Consider the following 18,882-nt stretch of genomic DNA (forward strand, 5'->3'; position numbering starts at 1 on the left):
TGTTTGTGCAAAGGAGAGAGAAGAAGACAGAAAAATCAGTGGTGGTGTCTTCTCCAGCTCTACCTTTGATAAAACACCAACGATACAGCTCTGTCATGAGCACCTTTACACTTGGTGAACATGGATAATGTTTAAAAAAAGGAAAAAACCCATGTAATGTCTCTCCACACTATCGGCCTGCGATCAGACTCAAACGTGGCCTCATGGTGATTACTCATGTTCTCTTCTGGCTGGACTTGTGCTTGTGTTGTGTGAATTCCCAGTCATTTTTGCTAAGAAAGAGCATGTAAAGTCAATTGTGTTGACTCTGTCATGTGCCATGTTTTCAGGAGTGAAGGTTTCATTTGTTAGTCTTGGACAATCAAGCAGAATAAACTGCACGATGGAGCAGACTTGGTGAAAAGTGAAAGGATCCAAACCAGATTGTGTCTGGAAACTTGAAGATTCACCGTTTATTTACTCACCATGGTCATTTATTAATAGGAGTACTTGCAGTTGTGTGTTTACAAAGTAGACTTATTGACAAAGTAGTAGTATTGACTAAACATTGATTAAAGTGTTTTCAAAGTGTTGGACATACTGTATGTACTCAGGAAGTCTAACGTGACTCTGCTCCTAAACGTGTATTCTTCATTTCCACTGATGGAAATTCACCTAATTTGTATCTTATCTTTAGGAAAATTAAAAAAAAAATGGAACACAGCTTATGAGTAATGAAAGTTTTTTTTGTAGAACCGTTTTGTAGTCTTATTGGACCTTAAAGTGGGATACTCACAGAACTTCAAGCTTGCTGCATGTCTTCAGGATTGAGTAGTTCAGAGTTTGAATCTTGTTTCCCTCAAGATCCCTGAGAGAAAATTGAAAGGAAAAAAAAGAAAAACATTATAGGGACCATGAAATGTGTACTTCAGGAAACTCAACAACATCACTCATTCATATATACAGTATGTCTGTTCATCTATCCATTCATTCCCCAACATTCTTAAGACAATTTCCAATCAGAAACTTTGTTGTGGGTAACAGGCTGGATTACCAGGTGAACATTCATGCAGCGGAGAACATACATATTCAACACTTTCGATCCCTGACCCAGGATTGAGTTTGACTTTCGCATTGTGAGGCACAAGTCTTCACATGTATGGACACTTTACGTCCTGTGGAGTGAGTCGTTCCTATTAATTCAAAATTACTCTTAAGTCTTTATCAAAAACAAGCTACGCAAGTTTAAGTGGATGGAGGACACGGACACGGACGCGGACACGGACACGGACACGGACACGGACACGGACGCACACTGTCATGAGGTCAATACAAGTGTCAGATTGCACTCTATAACGATCAACTAAAGCAGAGGACACTCCTCTGGGTGTCTCAAACCTCTCACACCCCTGCCAGTCTCTTCTGTTCCTCAGTATGTAAACACCACACAGACACACGCACGCGCACGCGCACACGCACACGCACACGCGCACGCACGCACGCACGCACACACACACCATAACATGTACTGGATCACACACTCTACACACCTGCATACACACAACTACACTGTCAGAGCAGACTCACAGCCAGTCCAAGGAAGGCATGTGCTCACAAAAGCTGGGATGAGGCAGCTGCTGCAGTGACGTGTCCACCATGGACCTGAGGAGACAAGGAAAGCATTTTACAGTGGTGATGGTTCAGGATCAATACTACATCTCATCCTCCTTTTTACTTATCAGCGGCTTACGATCTCAACTACACCCTACTGTAAGCGCGCTGAAGCGCGGCCAGTCGACAGGTTCTTCATGAATGGAGAGCAGCAATGGTTAAAAGATTTTTGTTTTTTTAATGAATTCATTCACATACTTGAATCCCAGTCCTCACAATTCTCAGGATCATTTCATTCAATCACTGAAACACAACTTCCAGCTGAATCTTGGTTTGTTTGGTTCTCGTCGTCTGGGCATCCACACAACAACTGTTTTATTAGAAAATAACTGAAAATAAGAAAAATCCTGAACCAGTACCTCATAAAATAGTGGATAGCTGCCAACTCTACTCTGTACTCGTGCCAAATAGGCCCAATTTAAGTAAAAACCAAAGAAATAAAGGCACTTAGTGTTAAATTATTGAAAGAATTGAGAGACTAAGAATTAAGAACTTTATAAGTCTATTATGCCTCCTGCAAATCATCCACTCACATATATTGGAAGGTTAGAATACTCTTAAGAGCAATATACATATTTAAACAGCTCCCAGTATGGTTTATAGTTTATAGTCTAGTTTATTTCCAAGTGTTATCGATGTGCTGTTTGCACAATGTTCCAGCAACTCATTTTAGAAGTCCTACCCCAGCAGAATTTGGTGGATTGGAAAATACATTTCGTGTCAAGGATGTTTAGACTGTTCAGGCAGGGACAGATAAACAGATATTGACATACATTTTAAATGCATATTTAATCAGTTGAATACAAGTAATGAGTCAAGTTAGTGGAGAGTGCCCAAAACAGTTTTAACAAGTCACAACATTATTTGTCGCTGAAAGAAATAACACCTGAAGTTTTAAACCAGAGGTGTCACACACATTTTAGTTCAGGGGCCACATAAAACTCAATCTCATTTGTCGTAAAAAAAATGTTTTTGTTGTGACACAAAGTATACAGGACGGAAATGTCAATATTTTTGCAAAAACCAAACAATTACGATTGGAAATTACTACAATTATCAACATAAAGCCAATTCTAGTGATACATTTTGGTGAAAAACAAAGTGAAATGTCCCACAAATAACATAATCCAACGTCCAAAAATCAATGTCTTCTTTAAAGTTTTTTACAATTTGCTCGGTGGCTTGGAGTCTCTCACAGGCTGGGTTTGGCCCACGGTCCTTACGTTCGACAACCATGTTTTAAACTTTTGTTGCTCAGCAAATTAAGCCAACTTTGATCTGACATTTTGAACGCTGCGTTGAAAACAAGCATACCGACACCGTGGTGAAGGAGAGCGCTGTAGACAGCCGCATCAGAGACAAACACTGCCCGGTGAAAAGAAACGCTCTTTAACAAGCATTTTCACAAATTTCACTCCCACCATCTGGTCACCTAGTTTGGGTTGGGATACAATTTACATGAACTTCAATATTTAATATGTAATTTGTAGATTATCAGCCTCGATGTTTGTGGACACTTACAAGGAGTCTTAAATTGAATGCTTGCTCACAACTGCATCACCAAGCACAAGAAATAATAACTGTGCAGGAGGCATGAAACCAGTGTGAAAACCTTTGCTTTCATAAATGGCTGGTATCAAATTTAAGTCGGATTTATAGCTGATGTGGCGATCAGTGAGAACAATCAGATACGGTCCTTCGACTCCCCGCACGATAAGGTCGCAGGATGTTAAAATCCATTTCCAGATCAAGACTAATACCTGACATTTCTGGTGGGAACAGTTCAGACAGAAGTCAGGGAGAGTTTCACAATAAATCAGACATCGAAAAGTCCAGATGGAAAAAAAAAGAAGAAAAAAAAAGACGTGAAACCAAGAGCTCCAAATCTGACCTATAAACACTCTTTTAAAGAGGTGGAAGATGAGATCACATTTATAAGGCTGTTTTGGACATAAATATTTACTGTCATCAATACATGTTTTAGACATAGAACACAAAGAAACTAAGTCGAGTGTTGACGGTTTGTGGACGGACACGTGTGAAGCAGATGACAGTTTTATGGGATGAGACTTTGGAAACGTCTGGCACAGAGTTTAAAATGTCATTATTGCGCACAGGAAAATAGTGGCAGACGACCCGAGCCTGAACAGGGCGGGTTGGAAAAGAGAGACAAAATGATGGTGACAATAAATAGAAAAAGAGGACACCGGGTGTGACGTAACAATCAGTCCACTGATCTGGAATGTATTAATACTCGTTTATTTGATTTTTGTTTCATTTATTTTCAGTCTTCTAAATGTGGCAAAGGTTTTTGTAGTTAATAGATTGGTTTTGTTTAAACATATATTAAAACTAGAAGATTTTCAGTTTTATGGCCATCATAAAACTTCAATGACTCCCTAAATATATGCCAATTATTCTAACCCAGACACATGGCTGAGCATAAAATAAATTGTGGGTCAGGTCTTTTAAGGCCAACTCAGTTGTTGTAGTTGTTTCCTGTTTTTATTTGGGTTGCTTAGGCTCTTGGCCGGTTCCAGGTGCCTCCGCCGTCTGTCCTTATGTCTCCTCCCACCCTCATTGTTTCCATATGTGTTCATTGTTTTGCCCTCTGCCTGTTTATTTGTGTCCATGTCTTACATGCCAGCAGTGCCGTTTGCCGTGTTCTCTACAACTGACCCATTTTAGGCTTTCACAAATGCACATCTGAAACGTGTTGGGCCAGCTCTGACTTCCTCTTGATTTCTACGAAGTGTCAGGATCTCCAGAACATCTTGGTCTGCCTCCTGAACAGGCATGTTTGATAGAGAGCTGAGGATTACCTGCTACAGCTGCCTTTGCAAGGGTCACTTTAGGGACATTTCAATATTATATTGTGATATTTAAGATCAGGAGATAGATGGATAAATTTACTATTGAATAGTATTTAACTTGATTAGTTGTGGAAACATCCAAAATAGGTGCTGGGCCTTTGTTGTACATATGTGTCATTAATATACGTTAATGTTTTACATACACAAATGAATGTGTACGTGCACATTTCACAACGATGGAGAATCAGGCAAAGCAACCTGTTGTAAAGTCACAGTAAAAATCTGAACAACTTACAGGTACATGAGAGAATGGAGCCCAACAAAGGTGTTCTGGGACAAACTGCTGAGTGGATTATGATCCAACATTCTGGCAAGACAGAGACAAAAAACAAACAAACATTTTTACTATATTTATAGAGAGTTAAACATTTGACAACAGACAACCTGTCTTGATCTGTAAACTGGCTGCAGCGGATCACATTCGACGATGAGCGAAGGCCAAGCAGTCTCATATGCATGTTTAGACACCGCAGGAGGAAACCCACACAGGCAGGACCCCAAGGTACAACTCGAAATCAAACTAAGGACGCCATCAGGAAAGCGTGCCAAACACTACACCACTACGAAAGTGTGGTGTTTCTGTGTTGATCAATTACAAATCACTATTTTTCAATGAGAAAAATTATTTTTGTGGGTTCTCATATTGACTTTTCCTTTAGCTTGGATGTCCAATGGTAAAAGGTTTGAAGGAGAAAAAAAAAAGGACAACTTTCTCCAAAACATCATAACATCAGTGGTATTACTTTACAGCTGGTTTGCATCTTCTCGTCGTTGCAAGGGAGTTTGGAAAGCCAATCGTGTGTGTGTCACCGAAAAACATCAAGCTGAGTGCGGAAGACCTACAGCTGCAAACACAATATTACTCTTAACTCTTAGAAGATTAAAAATTCAGTTGTGTTTCTTGGTCCACTGGATGCTGGTGTGGCTGCATGTGGAAATTTAGACGCACTGCACACATCTGAACATAATTTAAGAGTCGTTATGGGCAACTGTAAATGCAAATCTTCCAGTTTTCCCCCTTCTATTGTTAATCCTCTTGATTTTCAGCATCATGGGGGATTTGAGTTCCCCACAAATTGAATTTCCAGATGTTTTTTTTAGAGAAACCAACGTACAAGTAAAACAGATATTTGTGGGTAAAAATCGAAACCAGACGAAAACAGATCACAGCTGCCACACAGATGTACAACAACTGTAGTAAGTGAAAGTGTGAAACTGAACGCGGTCTTGTCTGTTTCAATTCAATATATAATATGTAAAGCATTATACTATGTGCAGTGTGTGGTCGTTCAGTTCTCCATTAATTGTTTTAAGGGCCAAAGCCTTTTGGGGGTTAGACCGACCTTGTGGGCCACATAATTGCTTACATGCGGTTTACATGCCTTTAAGTGTTAAGATGAGGGTTTGGGGTCGAGGTTACAATAAGTTTAAAGTTGGGAGCAATGCCAAACTGGGGAAAGGGACTCACTTGGCATGCATCACGTGTGTAGGGCACACGAGGATAGTGGCAAATCTGTGTGTGCGTGTGTGTGTGTTTGTGTGTGTGTTACTCACAGCCATTCTAACTGATTCAGGTCCCTAAACACACCAGGGCTGAGGGTTCTTATTAAATTGTCGCTGAGAAACCTGAGAAACAGTGAGAGGGGATGGAGGCGGGAGAGAGAAGGAATCACAGAAACAGCAGAACAAAAAAAGAAAGTCACAAACAAATTGTGGAGCTGAAATCGTTATTAGAAAAAAATGATTATCTGATAGTTTCCAGTCTGTACTTTTGGTCCAAAGAAACAACATCTGAGGATACAGTCTTGAATGCAGCGGCGTTGGGATAGACTTTATCCCTTTTTAAATTTTTATCTTTTTATTTAGTAGGTTAAACCAATATGAGACATAATGTTGTGCTTGCTTCACATTCTTTCTGCCCAGATGCAGCTAAAATTAGTTCCTAGGCTGATGAACTTAAACACTGAGAAAAACTCCGTTTGAGTTCCTGTTGAACAAGAATACAAGACATGGCTTTTTTCTGACACCACAAAAGTACTGGTGACCTGCAGTAATCTTCTCTTTTTTTGTTTCCTGTTTGGATCTTGGATTCACATAGTGACACTAATAAAAGACTACATCAAATCTCAGTAGTCAGACAACAAGTACTTTTGCATGTGTAAAAATGTATTTTGCCTCATTTTGAGACATTTCGAAAACCTGACAAATAAATTCAGTTTGTCTTTTCATAAGATTGACGTACTGAAATGATCAAGCAGGATACTTACAGCCTCTTTAAACTGTGCAGGCCGCTGAAGGCATGTTCAGATATGAACTGCAGGCTGTTGTTTTGTAAAAACCTGCAGAAGGAAAAAAAAAAAAAAAAGAAGTAATTTGTCGGACGCTGTGTCACTTCTGTTAGAGATGTTATTAGTTGATCTTAATACCCATTATTGAGTGACCAAAAAGTGGAAGATTTGGTGTTTTTGAGGTGACCTCAAACGGAGAGTAAATATTGTCTAGGAGTATGTTACATCTGATTTACACAGAAAGTGTATTTTGTCTAGATACAGAAAATATCAATGTCAATTGATATATGACTCATATATGCTCAGAATTCTTGTATTTAATCAGTGTAATGATTTAGTAGTTCAGATTCTCCCCACAACCTCAGTTGGACAGTGATGACCTGCCAATATCAATGAATGAAATGATGGTAATTGAATTTCGATGGAACACGTCTGAATTTGTGATACAAACGTCCGAGAGGAAAACTCATTATGGTGGTATTTGGTAAATTCAGTGCAAAGACACTGGATCGGACCCTCTAGTGAACTACTCTCAGGTTGTGGGCCTTATTTTTGCCACTTTTGGCAGTGAATCAGTGAAAGACACAAAATTAATCCTCGACAGTAAAGTGTTGCTCTCAGGCGACATCATTTCTGGCCCTGACACACTCTATTTCTTTCCCTTTATATCTTTTTAAAATGACAACGCGATCATTCAGTACGGTTGTTACTCAGCAGTAGTTCTACCTCACTTCTCCTTGGAATATGTGCATCGTTATGTATTCCCATGTTATGTGTGACGTCGTTTGTGTTATACTAGTGAGACAGTTACAGGGGTCGGCTTATGTCATATAAACTCTCTTGTCCAATGAGATTCCTCTGTCAGAACTAAATGTTGTACAATATAAAGCCCATACTGTGAGATCCAGTCTGCAGAGAGATGCAGGCTTTTAAACAGTCTACAATTATTTTCATAAGATGTTTTTATTTATTTTTTAATCCGACTGGTGGAAACACTGACTATGTCAAAATGAAGTCATGTCTTGAATAACACATTATCACAGCCAGCTACTCAATCAACCGTTACTTCACAATGAGTTGTTAGACTTAAAAAGAGAAACAGATTTTTTAACCCATTTCGACATGGACCAAAAAGTATGCAACCTTTCCTTTAGACATGCAAAACACCTGAATGCTGCTGCCACCCCCCCATCTTTTTTTATAAGCTAAGATCAATTTAATGCAACACAATCTGCAGAAATTGGCGTGTTTTCATTACATAGAAAAGTCTTAAAGTGCTGGAACTACAATTGTAGCAACACATTATTAGTTTGTTTTTGTACCATTTGAAACGGGTGTACCAAAAATGTAATCAACATAAACATATATTCACAATCCTAATTTGATGACAACTGAATCTGGCTTGGGGGTTAGAATAATGAAAAAGAATGTATTTCAAATGAATGATTAATAAATGATATCAACCGGCAACACTGAGTATTTGTGTACAGGACATGCATGTCTGGCAAAGGCTTCTTTATGTGATACCATTCATGTGAGCACGCGTCAACAGCAGACCAAATTCTGGCTCTTTCAGTAGTGCAGCTATGATACTCTCTTTGAAAGTAAAGATGATAGGCGCTGAATCCAGCTTGTTCCAGTCGGCAGAGGCTATGTGCCTATTAATCTTACACCTTTAAATCCAATTTCAGATTGCGAGGAAGAAGCCAAATGTATTCACAGAGAAGGTAGAAGCCTGAGATTTCAAGACAGAACCATCCTGAAGATAAAAGTCCTAAGAAGTGTGGATTAATTGTGCTGCAGCGTGGACATACTCACAGTCTCTCCAGTGCAGAGTATTTTGAGAACGTGAAATCAGACAACATTCGAATCTTGTTGCTCCTCAGTGACCTGCAAGATGACCCATGAAAGGACATAGTTAAAAAACTGACAATGCCTTTGCATTGAGAGAGAGAGAGAGAGAGAGAGAGAGAGAGAGAGAGAGAGAGAGAGAGAGAGAGAGAGAGAGAGAGAGAGAGAGAGAGAGAGAGAGAGAGAGAGAGAGAGAGAGAGAGAGAGAGAGAGGTGGTGTCATCGTCAGGCTTCTGCAAAGCTTGACAATAGTCTATTCATTTCAGTCAGGCCTATTCAAGCACAAAGATATCTGAAACATAGCGCTTCCTCAGCACCGGGACTGAGAAATGTGCAGGTGTAAAAGCTCAGAATGCTAGAAATAATGCCACAAATCTTCCAGAAGAATTTTTGAAAGATTTGCTGGCAAAATATAGAAGAAGCATTGTTTAGAGTGCTTGAAGGACATTAAAAGCTGTAATGATTCACTATCCTGGAATCTGACCAGATCAAATGCAAGACGCCATCCACCCATTTATCTTCTATACCGCTTCATCCTGCTCAGGATCGCCACTGGACACAATTACAGGTAACTGAAGCGACTCTCATGGGAAGGTTGCATCATTTCAAAGATGTACGTTCATAACCTCAATCACATACGTAGGCTGTCTTGTTCACTAAGCCGAACACATGCATTCTTTTAGAATCGAACAAAACCTAATTTATTTGAATTCTCCAGATCACAGTGATGTAATGATGACCTGTTACACACTCGTTCATTCATAATGTGCAAAATGCTCCTGTTGGTTTCTTCGCCTACACATGTTGTATTTCCTGTTTTTATTCATTTATTTTTTTATTATGTTTTTATGTTTACATCATGGGCCAGAGAGAAACGACATTTCAAAACTCTGTATGTCCTGTACATATGCAGTATTGATAATAAATTTGACTTTCCCCTCATTCTTTCTTGTATTTTCAATAGCAAATGTTCGTCGTTTATGGTTTTAGTTACTAATGATCTTTTTTTTCATGCTTATATTGTTGGGTTTGATATTTATCCGTTTGTTCAACGTGCTTTATGCATTTCTATTGATGTCTTTAGTTAACACTTTTGATTTACACTGTATATCCGGGGTGTTTTTATGTCCTCTTCTCTCATCTCTAGGTGTCGAGTGAGGCCCCTTTCTGATGTCCCTTTAATGTTTCCATCCCCGTCTTGTCAAGTTCTGCCTCATAATGTCCTCCTCAAGCACTCTGTATCTTTGGTGGTCTGTTTATGTCGCCTTGGTATCCATCATTGTTGCCATGTGCTTTTCCTGTTTCGCTCCCAAAGTTTTGGTCCCTGTCGTTTTTCCAGTTTCCTTTTTGAAAGAACTAAACTTTGTGTTGTTTGAACCTCGTCGAGCCTTTAGGTCTTCAGCCAAAGGCTCCCTGACAAAGAGGTGCACATAAAAATAAGACGCGATGGAAATCCAGTCCACAGAGCTCTTCTCTTTTAGTTTTGTTACAGCAACAAATTACCAAAGAAAAACATGGCGAGGGACATAAAAAAAGAAATGGGGGAGAAGGAACGTTGTTAGTGCGAAAACACTAAGATCATCTCCTGTTTCTAAGTGAGGTTGTTTCAAACTACAACCACATGGCCTTTTCACCGTCTTTATTTCTCAATGGGTAAAAGTCCATAAACAGAGAAAAAAAAAACCCATTAGCGGGACCAATTTGACCATTAAAACAAACACAACCAGCTGAAACCGATTCAAACCCTGTTAAATTGCTGACTAATGACGATATAATTTAATGCCTACTACTTGAAAGCCATGACAACTTTGGAAGCTCCATTTGAAAACCAGATAAAAATGTTTTGTTCTATGTTGGATGGAGAACCAGACTTAGGGATCTCCTCATTTTGGACGAGAGAAAACATCACATTTCAGATGTAGATTAAACTATTTACAATCGACTGAAATCATTTTGTCAACTTATAATGTGAAGAAAAATTAAAAAAAAAAGTACATTGTGGGATCAGGTAGCACACACTCATTACTGTATGCAAGTTGCCTTTTGTGATTATTAAGCAACGACGAAGTGAAATTATGCACATTATTCACCAATGTATTAGTTTATCAAGAGAGTTGAGACAAATGCTGGTCGGCTGTGAAATGCAATGGCCTTCTGGGTTTATTGTTCAATAAGGAAGGAAAAAAGATCTCAGACTTTGGCTTAAGAACGGGTTCTTTCTAAGCTCTAGCTGAGATACCACTGATTACATCCCAGGGGTTGTGTTTATTGGCGATTTCAAAATGATCATACACTCTATGTAGACCGTGAGCTCTCTTCTATGAGGAGAATACAATTGTCATTGTTGGAACATTAAATGGATTGGGGGATCATTTCATTTCATCTTGTGGTAGAGGACCGCAACATTAGTTGCTGCACATCATTGCTTCTAATTTTGAGATTGCCTCCTGCCGTCAGCAGAATTGTGGAAGGATTTTGGATTGAGTTGTGTTGGTGCATTTCAGAAGTGAGTAAGATGACAGAACCTCTTCCTCTCATGTCTCATTGCTTTATCGCCATCTGCAGCGTCCGTGTGCTCCTGTGGATTATCTGTGTTTTGGATCCCTGCTGTATTTATGACCGCTTCACTACTGGTATTGCACGCCCTGATCTTGAATAAAATCTGTGAACTACCCAAACTGAGTCTTAGGCCTCGCTCACACTGCAGGAAAAAAGCGACTCACATGTGACTCATATCAGACCTGTTTTGTGGCTGTGTGAAAGCGCCAATTCCGATTTTATTTTTCACACCAGGCCAAGACCTGTATGTGGTGCCAATTCAGATATTTTTCTACATGCGACTGCTTCGTCATTGACGGAGGAAGCGGCTCTGCCAAAATGTTAAAAGCTGTGCTCTCTTTTTACCTTACTCTCCATCTTTCCCTCATCATATTGTCAAGATTGTGTCAGCTCGTATTTAACAGCCACTTGAAAATGAATCTACACGGGCTGCCCAGCGTTGCCAGATATGAGGGTATCCCCCCCCCCCCCAAATGGGGAGCCAAACGCTCTTCCCTTTGTTTATTTCGTGCACTTGCGTGTTTATGGCGTGTTCATTATTACACATATAACAGTTTTATCATGATTTCTACACAGGCTGAGATTTGGGCTGGTTTTTATTGAGGTGTGTGGGTTTTACATTGTTTGGGCTGGAAACAGTGAGTCACATCTGGTAACCCTGGTGCTGACCGGCGTGCCACCATGCGTAAATAGCGTATTCATGAAATGATCACCCCAAAAAATTGGATACCAGCAAAAAAAACAAAACGACATTGAGCATCAAGACGTGCGGCGTGAACGTAGCCAAAGTCTGCATTTGGGTTCACCACGATCCGTGACAGGAAGGAAGTCTTTACACATTTAAAATATTAATCTTAACCCTACAACACATTTTTTTTAGAAAATAGATCATCATTCAAGGTAGATTAAAGAAAAAAGGTGTCAAGGTGGGAAAGATGTACATGAAAACTACTAGTGTCAGTAGTGCCAGATATTATTAAGTTGTTCAATTTCTAAATAAATAACGCATTACTATAACAGTCCTCTGATGATCTGGATATTCTGAATGAAACGTTGAACCTGCTGTGTTTCATTAAGAAAGTATTTTGTGCCTCTTCGTGGCTGTGAGGACAAATAAAATATTTATAGATACAGAAAATAAATAAAAAATTAAAGCACCCTCATGAAAAAAGACAGATTTACTCAATTAAAAAGTTTCAACCAATAGAGTAGAATGGAGGTCAAGTGCATGAAAAAACAAGAAAATAATGAGTGAAACAACAGTAAAGAGACGCTCCACTGTGTGGTGCAGTCATGGCGAATCATCAATAACATTTTGCATGCATGCCGTTTTCTAACAAGATATCAAACTGTAAAAAAAAAAAATACAGGAGAAACCACACTGGATACTCATCAGTAAACAAGACATTTCCTCTAAAGCAAAAGTATCAGCCACTCCAGTACAAGAGAAAACTGTCTTAAATGTAGATGTTTATACAGGTCGTGGTACATTGGCAACCGTGAGGCAGCTGTTGCAATTGAGGAAAACAAATCTAATGACATGGAATTACTGAAACTTTCAATCATCTCGCACGCTGCATTTATGTGGACCATAAATATCAGATTTTAAAAACGTCAGCGGATGCAACGATAGCACATGCACACACGCACACAAATATTGCACAGAGTATATTATTAATACTCGGTATTATGAACACAAGAAGAAGGCCAAATTCCTCCTTGTTGTTGACAATTTAAATTGCATATCAAAATAATAGCACAGTTTGGGTCAAAGATTTGAGGAGTGATAAAGTAGAGAAGTTAAATGGGGATCAAAACTGAATCACTAATAACATATTTTTAGCAAGTTTGGGGAAATTTGTCAGTCTAAAAGTTAAAAAATGTTACAAACTTTATAGTTCTTTTCAAAAAGCTGACATCTATGAAGCTCATCGGGAAACGCAAGCAATCTGATCAGTCAGAAAAAAAAAAAAAAAATCCTTTTTATTATGGACACAATAAATAAGACCATATGGAGTAATGGCAGTTGGGTTGTGTGGGCAGAGGCAGTTACACCCTGCATGTCCATTAAAGGGGCAAATACAGACAGACAGCCTCACATTCACACCTCCGGGTAATTTCGAGTGACTAATAAACCTCAACTTATGTTTTTAGACTGTGGGAGGAAACCAGAGTAGCAGGAGGAAATCCAAGCACACAGAGAGAACAGCCAGGACTCTTAGTGGAATAGTGGCTCATTGGAAGAAAATCTCCAGTGTGTGGTCCCATAAACAGTTTTGTCATATTTAAAAAGTTTTAAATGTCACATGATGACTATGTAAATACACTTTTTCTCAGCGTTCAGCATCAATACAATAAGAGACATACAGAAACAGAAGTCTATGCATATAGCTGCATCTATTTTGGTTGCCAGAGAAATTTGGAAGCAGTTCCCCACGATGAGAATATTTATTTTGAAAATAGCTCCATCTTTAAAGATATACCCAGAAGACACAATCATTGTAGCTGTCCTCGGCTTCAACTCTGCTTTAGTTTTCCAGCACAGCAACAATAATACCGGTCAAAAGTTTTAAAACACCTTGATTTTTCCAGTTGTTTATTGAAGTTTATCCAGTTGAACATCTCATTGCATTCTGAAATGAACGCATAGAACAAATAATCGATTTGATTTGAAAATGAAAACATGGAATCGATTTATAAACCATAATGCATTTTCAACTTGGGACTCATTAAAGTCGCCACCTTTGGCAGATACATAGCTGAACACAGTCATGGCTTTCTTTGTACAATGGGAAATCAATAATTTTTCAGAAAGTTCTTCTGAAATTTGTGGCACTAGTTGGTTTCTTTGCTTTCACTCTTGTGTCCAGTTCATCCCAAACCAACTCGATGGGGTTTAAGTCTTGATCAACCTCCACTGGTGCAGAACAGCTTTAAGTTTTCAACCCATTTGTTGTATCCCTGGAAAAGGCCTTTTTGTAAAAGTCTGAAATGTACACTACTTTTCACAATTCACCGCTTGCAGCAATTGGCATAAATAACTGGGGGAAAAGGTTGTTTTAAAACTTTTAAACAGTATTGGGGTTTTTTTTTGTTGTTTTTTAATCACTTTGATGGTATTGATCACCCGCCATTGATTATTCTCATGTGGACATTTGAATTATTGAAGTGGATTTTCCAGGATGAAGGTCTCCATGGAGACAATGAATAAACATGACATATGATTTCCGACTTTTCCGCAAAATCATCATTTAAAGACCCCAGAGGGGCTGTTCCTTCACACCGGAAGCAGGCTGGCTGGCTGAGATCCAGCAAGGTTTATATTTTCATCATGAATTGCACTACATCAAAACACACCCACTCGCGCACGCACACAGAGATAAACTTAAGAAATGTTCAATTATGAGTTACTCGTGTCAAGTAGCAAAAAGAAGTAATGAGTCGGTAGTGGAAAAAGTGTTGAGTCATGCGAAAGTAGAAAATTTAAGAGAGGGCAGATATTTTTTTGACACCTCTGCGGTCTTTATTAATCTTTTCAATATCCTAACAGGATTCAATTTCAGCTGAGACAGAAGCTGTTCGTTTTTTTTTTTCAACAACCACATCTTCCAGGAGAGTAACGACAACCATCTAATAACAGCAGTAGTCTTTCCAATCTTAACGCTGATGTCATGTTAGTGCCTCTAAACACCTGGAAAATGGAGCTACAGAATATTACTTTAAGTTCCCAGAATGAAGGGGAGTCCTTCCCGCACGACTGCATATCATCTTCCAATCAAATATTTATCTGTATTATACATATTTCTTCAGCTTGACTAGGAATGATCATCATCCAAGCGTCGACGTACACATTTCCAACTAACGACAATAAAAGTTGGCCAATTAATTGAACCTTTTATACACGTCTTTGCATTGAGAGAAAAAAATATATATACATACACACAGAAAGTTTTTTAAACTCATGAAATGAGCACTTGCTTTGCCCCCTTTGCTGCTGTCGTGATAAATATCGCCCCGAATAGCTAAACTGTTTGTCCTTTATTAACAGCATATTCAAGGCAATGTATAATCCAGTGACCTTTTTTGATGACATAACTTCAGAGGATTAAGTTTAAAGGTTGGCGTCTCTCCAGCTTGAAGTTTTCCATCTCTTGATAGTTTAAAGGTCTCCTTCCCTCCGAAGCTTATCCTGATCTGTCACCGCCAATCGACTTCCCCGTTTTATTATTTCAGCTTCGCCACAATAATGTAGCGTGAATTCTTCGGGCCTATCTGTGGAGAATTAGTATTTTGTCTCCGAGTGTTTGTGGGTTTCCACTTTTCCACTCTGAAACACATCGAGCATTTGACTGTATTCGGTGTGAATGTGATGGGTGTAGTTATCTGTCCTTGTGTGTTTGCCCTGTGAGGGACCTGGCAACATGTTTATGCTTGTACCCTGCCCCTACTCTTGGATGGTCCAGTGCAACCGATTGGAGAGAAGATTATTAGGCTGATAAACGAATACGAGTTGTCTGATTAAAGCAGAAAGATTAATTGACTTTATGCATTCAGTGACATAAGTGAGTTAAAAGACTTTGTCGGCAGCAGCTCAGCCCGTGCGAAAGAGTAGTTTGTTCTTTTTAACCCATCGATTGCTGCTAATGACTGAACGGAGAACATTACACTAAGGTTTAATGTACCATTTGCCGCGACACCTGAGCCAATTACAAACGTTCCACGACTGAGATGAGGGGAGTGCGCGTCACTTCTTTTGACTTGGCATGATTCATGTCCGTGTACGGATGTGTGAGGACACTTACAGGAAGGTAACGTTTGGAGACAGCAGAGGAACATCCTGCAGGTTGACGTCGACACACTCCACATCAGTCTGTATGCAGTCACAACTCTCTGGATACTCCTGCAAGACTACACACACACACACACACACACATGCACACACACACACACACACACACACACACATGCACACACACACACACACACACAGCAGTTATGGATTTTTCTTTATGAGCTTTGCTTTACAAGCTCATCACAGAGTGCAAATGAGACAGAACACAAAGTTGTTTTTATTTTTGATAGTTTTATGGTTTATTGCAAATCATTGTGATTTCTAGATTAAAAGAGCTTGAACATGACAATAAATTTGTAAGATAAACGTAATTGTTGCTCAGTAAAATGCAGACATTTAATCAACTCGAGTTCAGGACTTGACAAATCAGCACTCAGACTGGTTCATCTCAGTGCCACAGTGTTGTGCAAGACAAATACTGTATGTAAAAATATACAATATGATAAAGCCTGAACTCAAATGTATTCAATCTTTGTGTTCCAGCTGATAAGTTGAGTAGAAACAAATGCAAATTGATAAATTTTCTTTTAAAAAAGACTAGAAATGTTTGGATAATTTTCTCTTTTTTTTTAAAAACACTTTTCTTATCACTTGTTTAAATATTCGGGCAAATATGCTAATGACTGTTCCTCAGTTGATGGTCATCTTCCAGGTGTCTTTGGAGCAAGAAGGTATATAAAACTACGAACGATAAAATTATAAAAGCATACACTTACAACACTCATTCAGGAAGTATTGGTCCAACGGGTTGACGTTTTGAAGCGTTTGACCAAACAGGTCTGCCCACCCGATGTTGTCCCCTGCAAAACCAAACGGGGTGAAAATGATCATTTATACGCAGAAGACGGAAACAATCCAGCAGAAACACCCACACAGGAGGTGCTGTTCCTCCATCAAGCAATGTGGCAGATGTGATAAATAACGACAACTCCAGAAGCTGCATCTTGATTTAGTTAAGGTTTTGGACACCGGTCGAGGGCAACTTTAATTACTTTTGAATGTTGCGTTCAGGTTTAATACAATCATTAAATTAAATTAGGCTCTCGCCTCACAGTAAGAATAACTCTGGGTTTCCTCCAGGAGTACTCCCGCTTTCTTTGACACTGTAAAAACTTCCATTTGAAGGATTCTGGCGGCGGACCTCCTGACAGTAAAGGATAAAACTCCCCAAAAACTTTTTAATTTAATATGTTTAAATTTAAATAATTTTGAATGAAATGTGGCAAGGGGGGCAGGAGAACTCCAGTCACTCAAACTAACAAATTGGAATAATTGCTCGCTGACAGTGAAATGGAAGCAGATGGTAAAAAAAAAGGGATCTGGCCTGGAAATTATCAGCCAGAAGATATGGGATTTAAAAACAGCAACGAAAGCGGCTCTTTGTGCATTTGCAGAAACACTGAGGAGAAAAGACATTTTAGAGACGACAAAGCAACGGCTCGCTAAAGTCGCCTCGGCAACTTCAGAGCGGCACTGAAAAGCTGAAGCGGCGCTCTTTCCTCATATGACCGGAAAAAAACAAACAAACAGCACTTTGGGAAAAGTTTACTGATTCGAAATGCAGATCGAGAGGAAATAATCAAGGGTACAACGGTGAAATAAAATAATGTAATTCGATCATGTCGCCGCATCAGAAAATGTTCAAAAGAGAAAAATAACTTGAAGGAGAACAGAGTCCGGATCCAGACGCCATTCATCAGGAACCTGAATCAGGAGGAACTGGAGAAAGCCCAGGAGGGATCCTGGGGGAACGACACACCAGCAGCTCGAGCCAAGGAAAAGTTTCAAGAATTCACAAGATTTTTTGAGAAAAGTAAAAAAAAGAAGAGGGAAACCATCTGGGAGGTTCTTGTACGCCGTGTGTTTTTAGTTACCTGAATAATTACTCACAGTCCCCCTGTCATTTCTCAGTTTTTACAAGATCCACCAAATGGGATGAGCTTGTCTGAGAACTCAACAATCCTCCACTTTTTGGAATTTGTTTTGCATTTCATTTTCCTCTGTTCCATGACACCGTTTTGGCAGCGTTGGTGCGGCAATGGATGTTTTCCTTTGTCTCTTCTTAGTAAGTGATAATGTGACACGAGTGTCCCGAAAGGTGAACAGCTCAAACAATCTAATTAAAAAGAGGAAAGTTAATGGCGTGAATGAGGAAAGAAAACATTCAAGGGATACACTGACAAGGAGCTCATTTATTTCAGCACAGGATAAACTAAAACCTAAAATGTCGTTTTAATGGCTCCTTTACTTAACAGTAAAGAAGGCTCAGAAAGAGGCGCCGCCATAACTCGATCAATGTTTAACTTATTGAAGTAGTGAGTGACAAAGAGGAACGATATGTAATTAGAAGAGGTAAAATAGATAACAGTGTTATGGTAATGTCTACGTGGCATTTCTAAAACGACGGTTTGAAATCCTAGACTTTGAAAATGAAGGGATTTTAACATGCACAGGGGCCATTTGGTGTGATTATGAATACTAAACTGGAAACGGGTAACAACAAGGGAAATGAGACCCATCTGTCAGAACCTCAGCAACTCTTATCGAATTGGGATGTTTGATGCTTGAAGGGATCTCCATCTGTTAGACAGGGACGACACACTGCTCTGCCCCACAGAATAGATCATTCTTTTTATAAACACAATAGACCGATACGAGGCAGAATATAAGGTATGACAGGTGATGCGTCATATCAAAAATAAATACACAGGAAAATTAAATGGGTTTGCTTAATAACCATAAAATACAGGAGAACGTTAATAAAGATATTAAATGTTGAATTGAGGAAAACAGATGGTCCAGTGGATTC

At 39.2% G+C, this 18,882-nt stretch overlaps 1 protein-coding gene across 1 annotated transcript in view; it reads right to left on the reverse strand.

Moving 5' to 3' along the window:
• The window catches only part of rxfp2a (relaxin family peptide receptor 2a), a 47,851-nt gene that overhangs the window by 13,714 nt on the left and 15,255 nt on the right, over positions 1-18,882 (reverse strand). Inside the window, exons 3-10 of the mRNA XM_080483858.1 lie at positions 16,790-16,873; positions 16,024-16,129; positions 8,630-8,701; positions 6,791-6,862; positions 6,078-6,149; positions 4,759-4,830; positions 1,567-1,641; positions 776-847 (exon numbers count right to left, since the gene is read on the reverse strand). Of these exons, the coding sequence (XP_080339984.1) occupies positions 776-847; positions 1,567-1,641; positions 4,759-4,830; positions 6,078-6,149; positions 6,791-6,862; positions 8,630-8,701; positions 16,024-16,129; positions 16,790-16,873 (625 nt within the window). The remainder of the gene's footprint in view (positions 1-775; positions 848-1,566; positions 1,642-4,758; positions 4,831-6,077; positions 6,150-6,790; positions 6,863-8,629; positions 8,702-16,023; positions 16,130-16,789; positions 16,874-18,882) is intronic.

Source organism: Lipophrys pholis (genome assembly GCF_963383615.2).
Source record: "Lipophrys pholis genome assembly, chromosome: 16".
NCBI lineage: Eukaryota > Metazoa > Chordata > Actinopteri > Blenniiformes > Blenniidae > Lipophrys > Lipophrys pholis.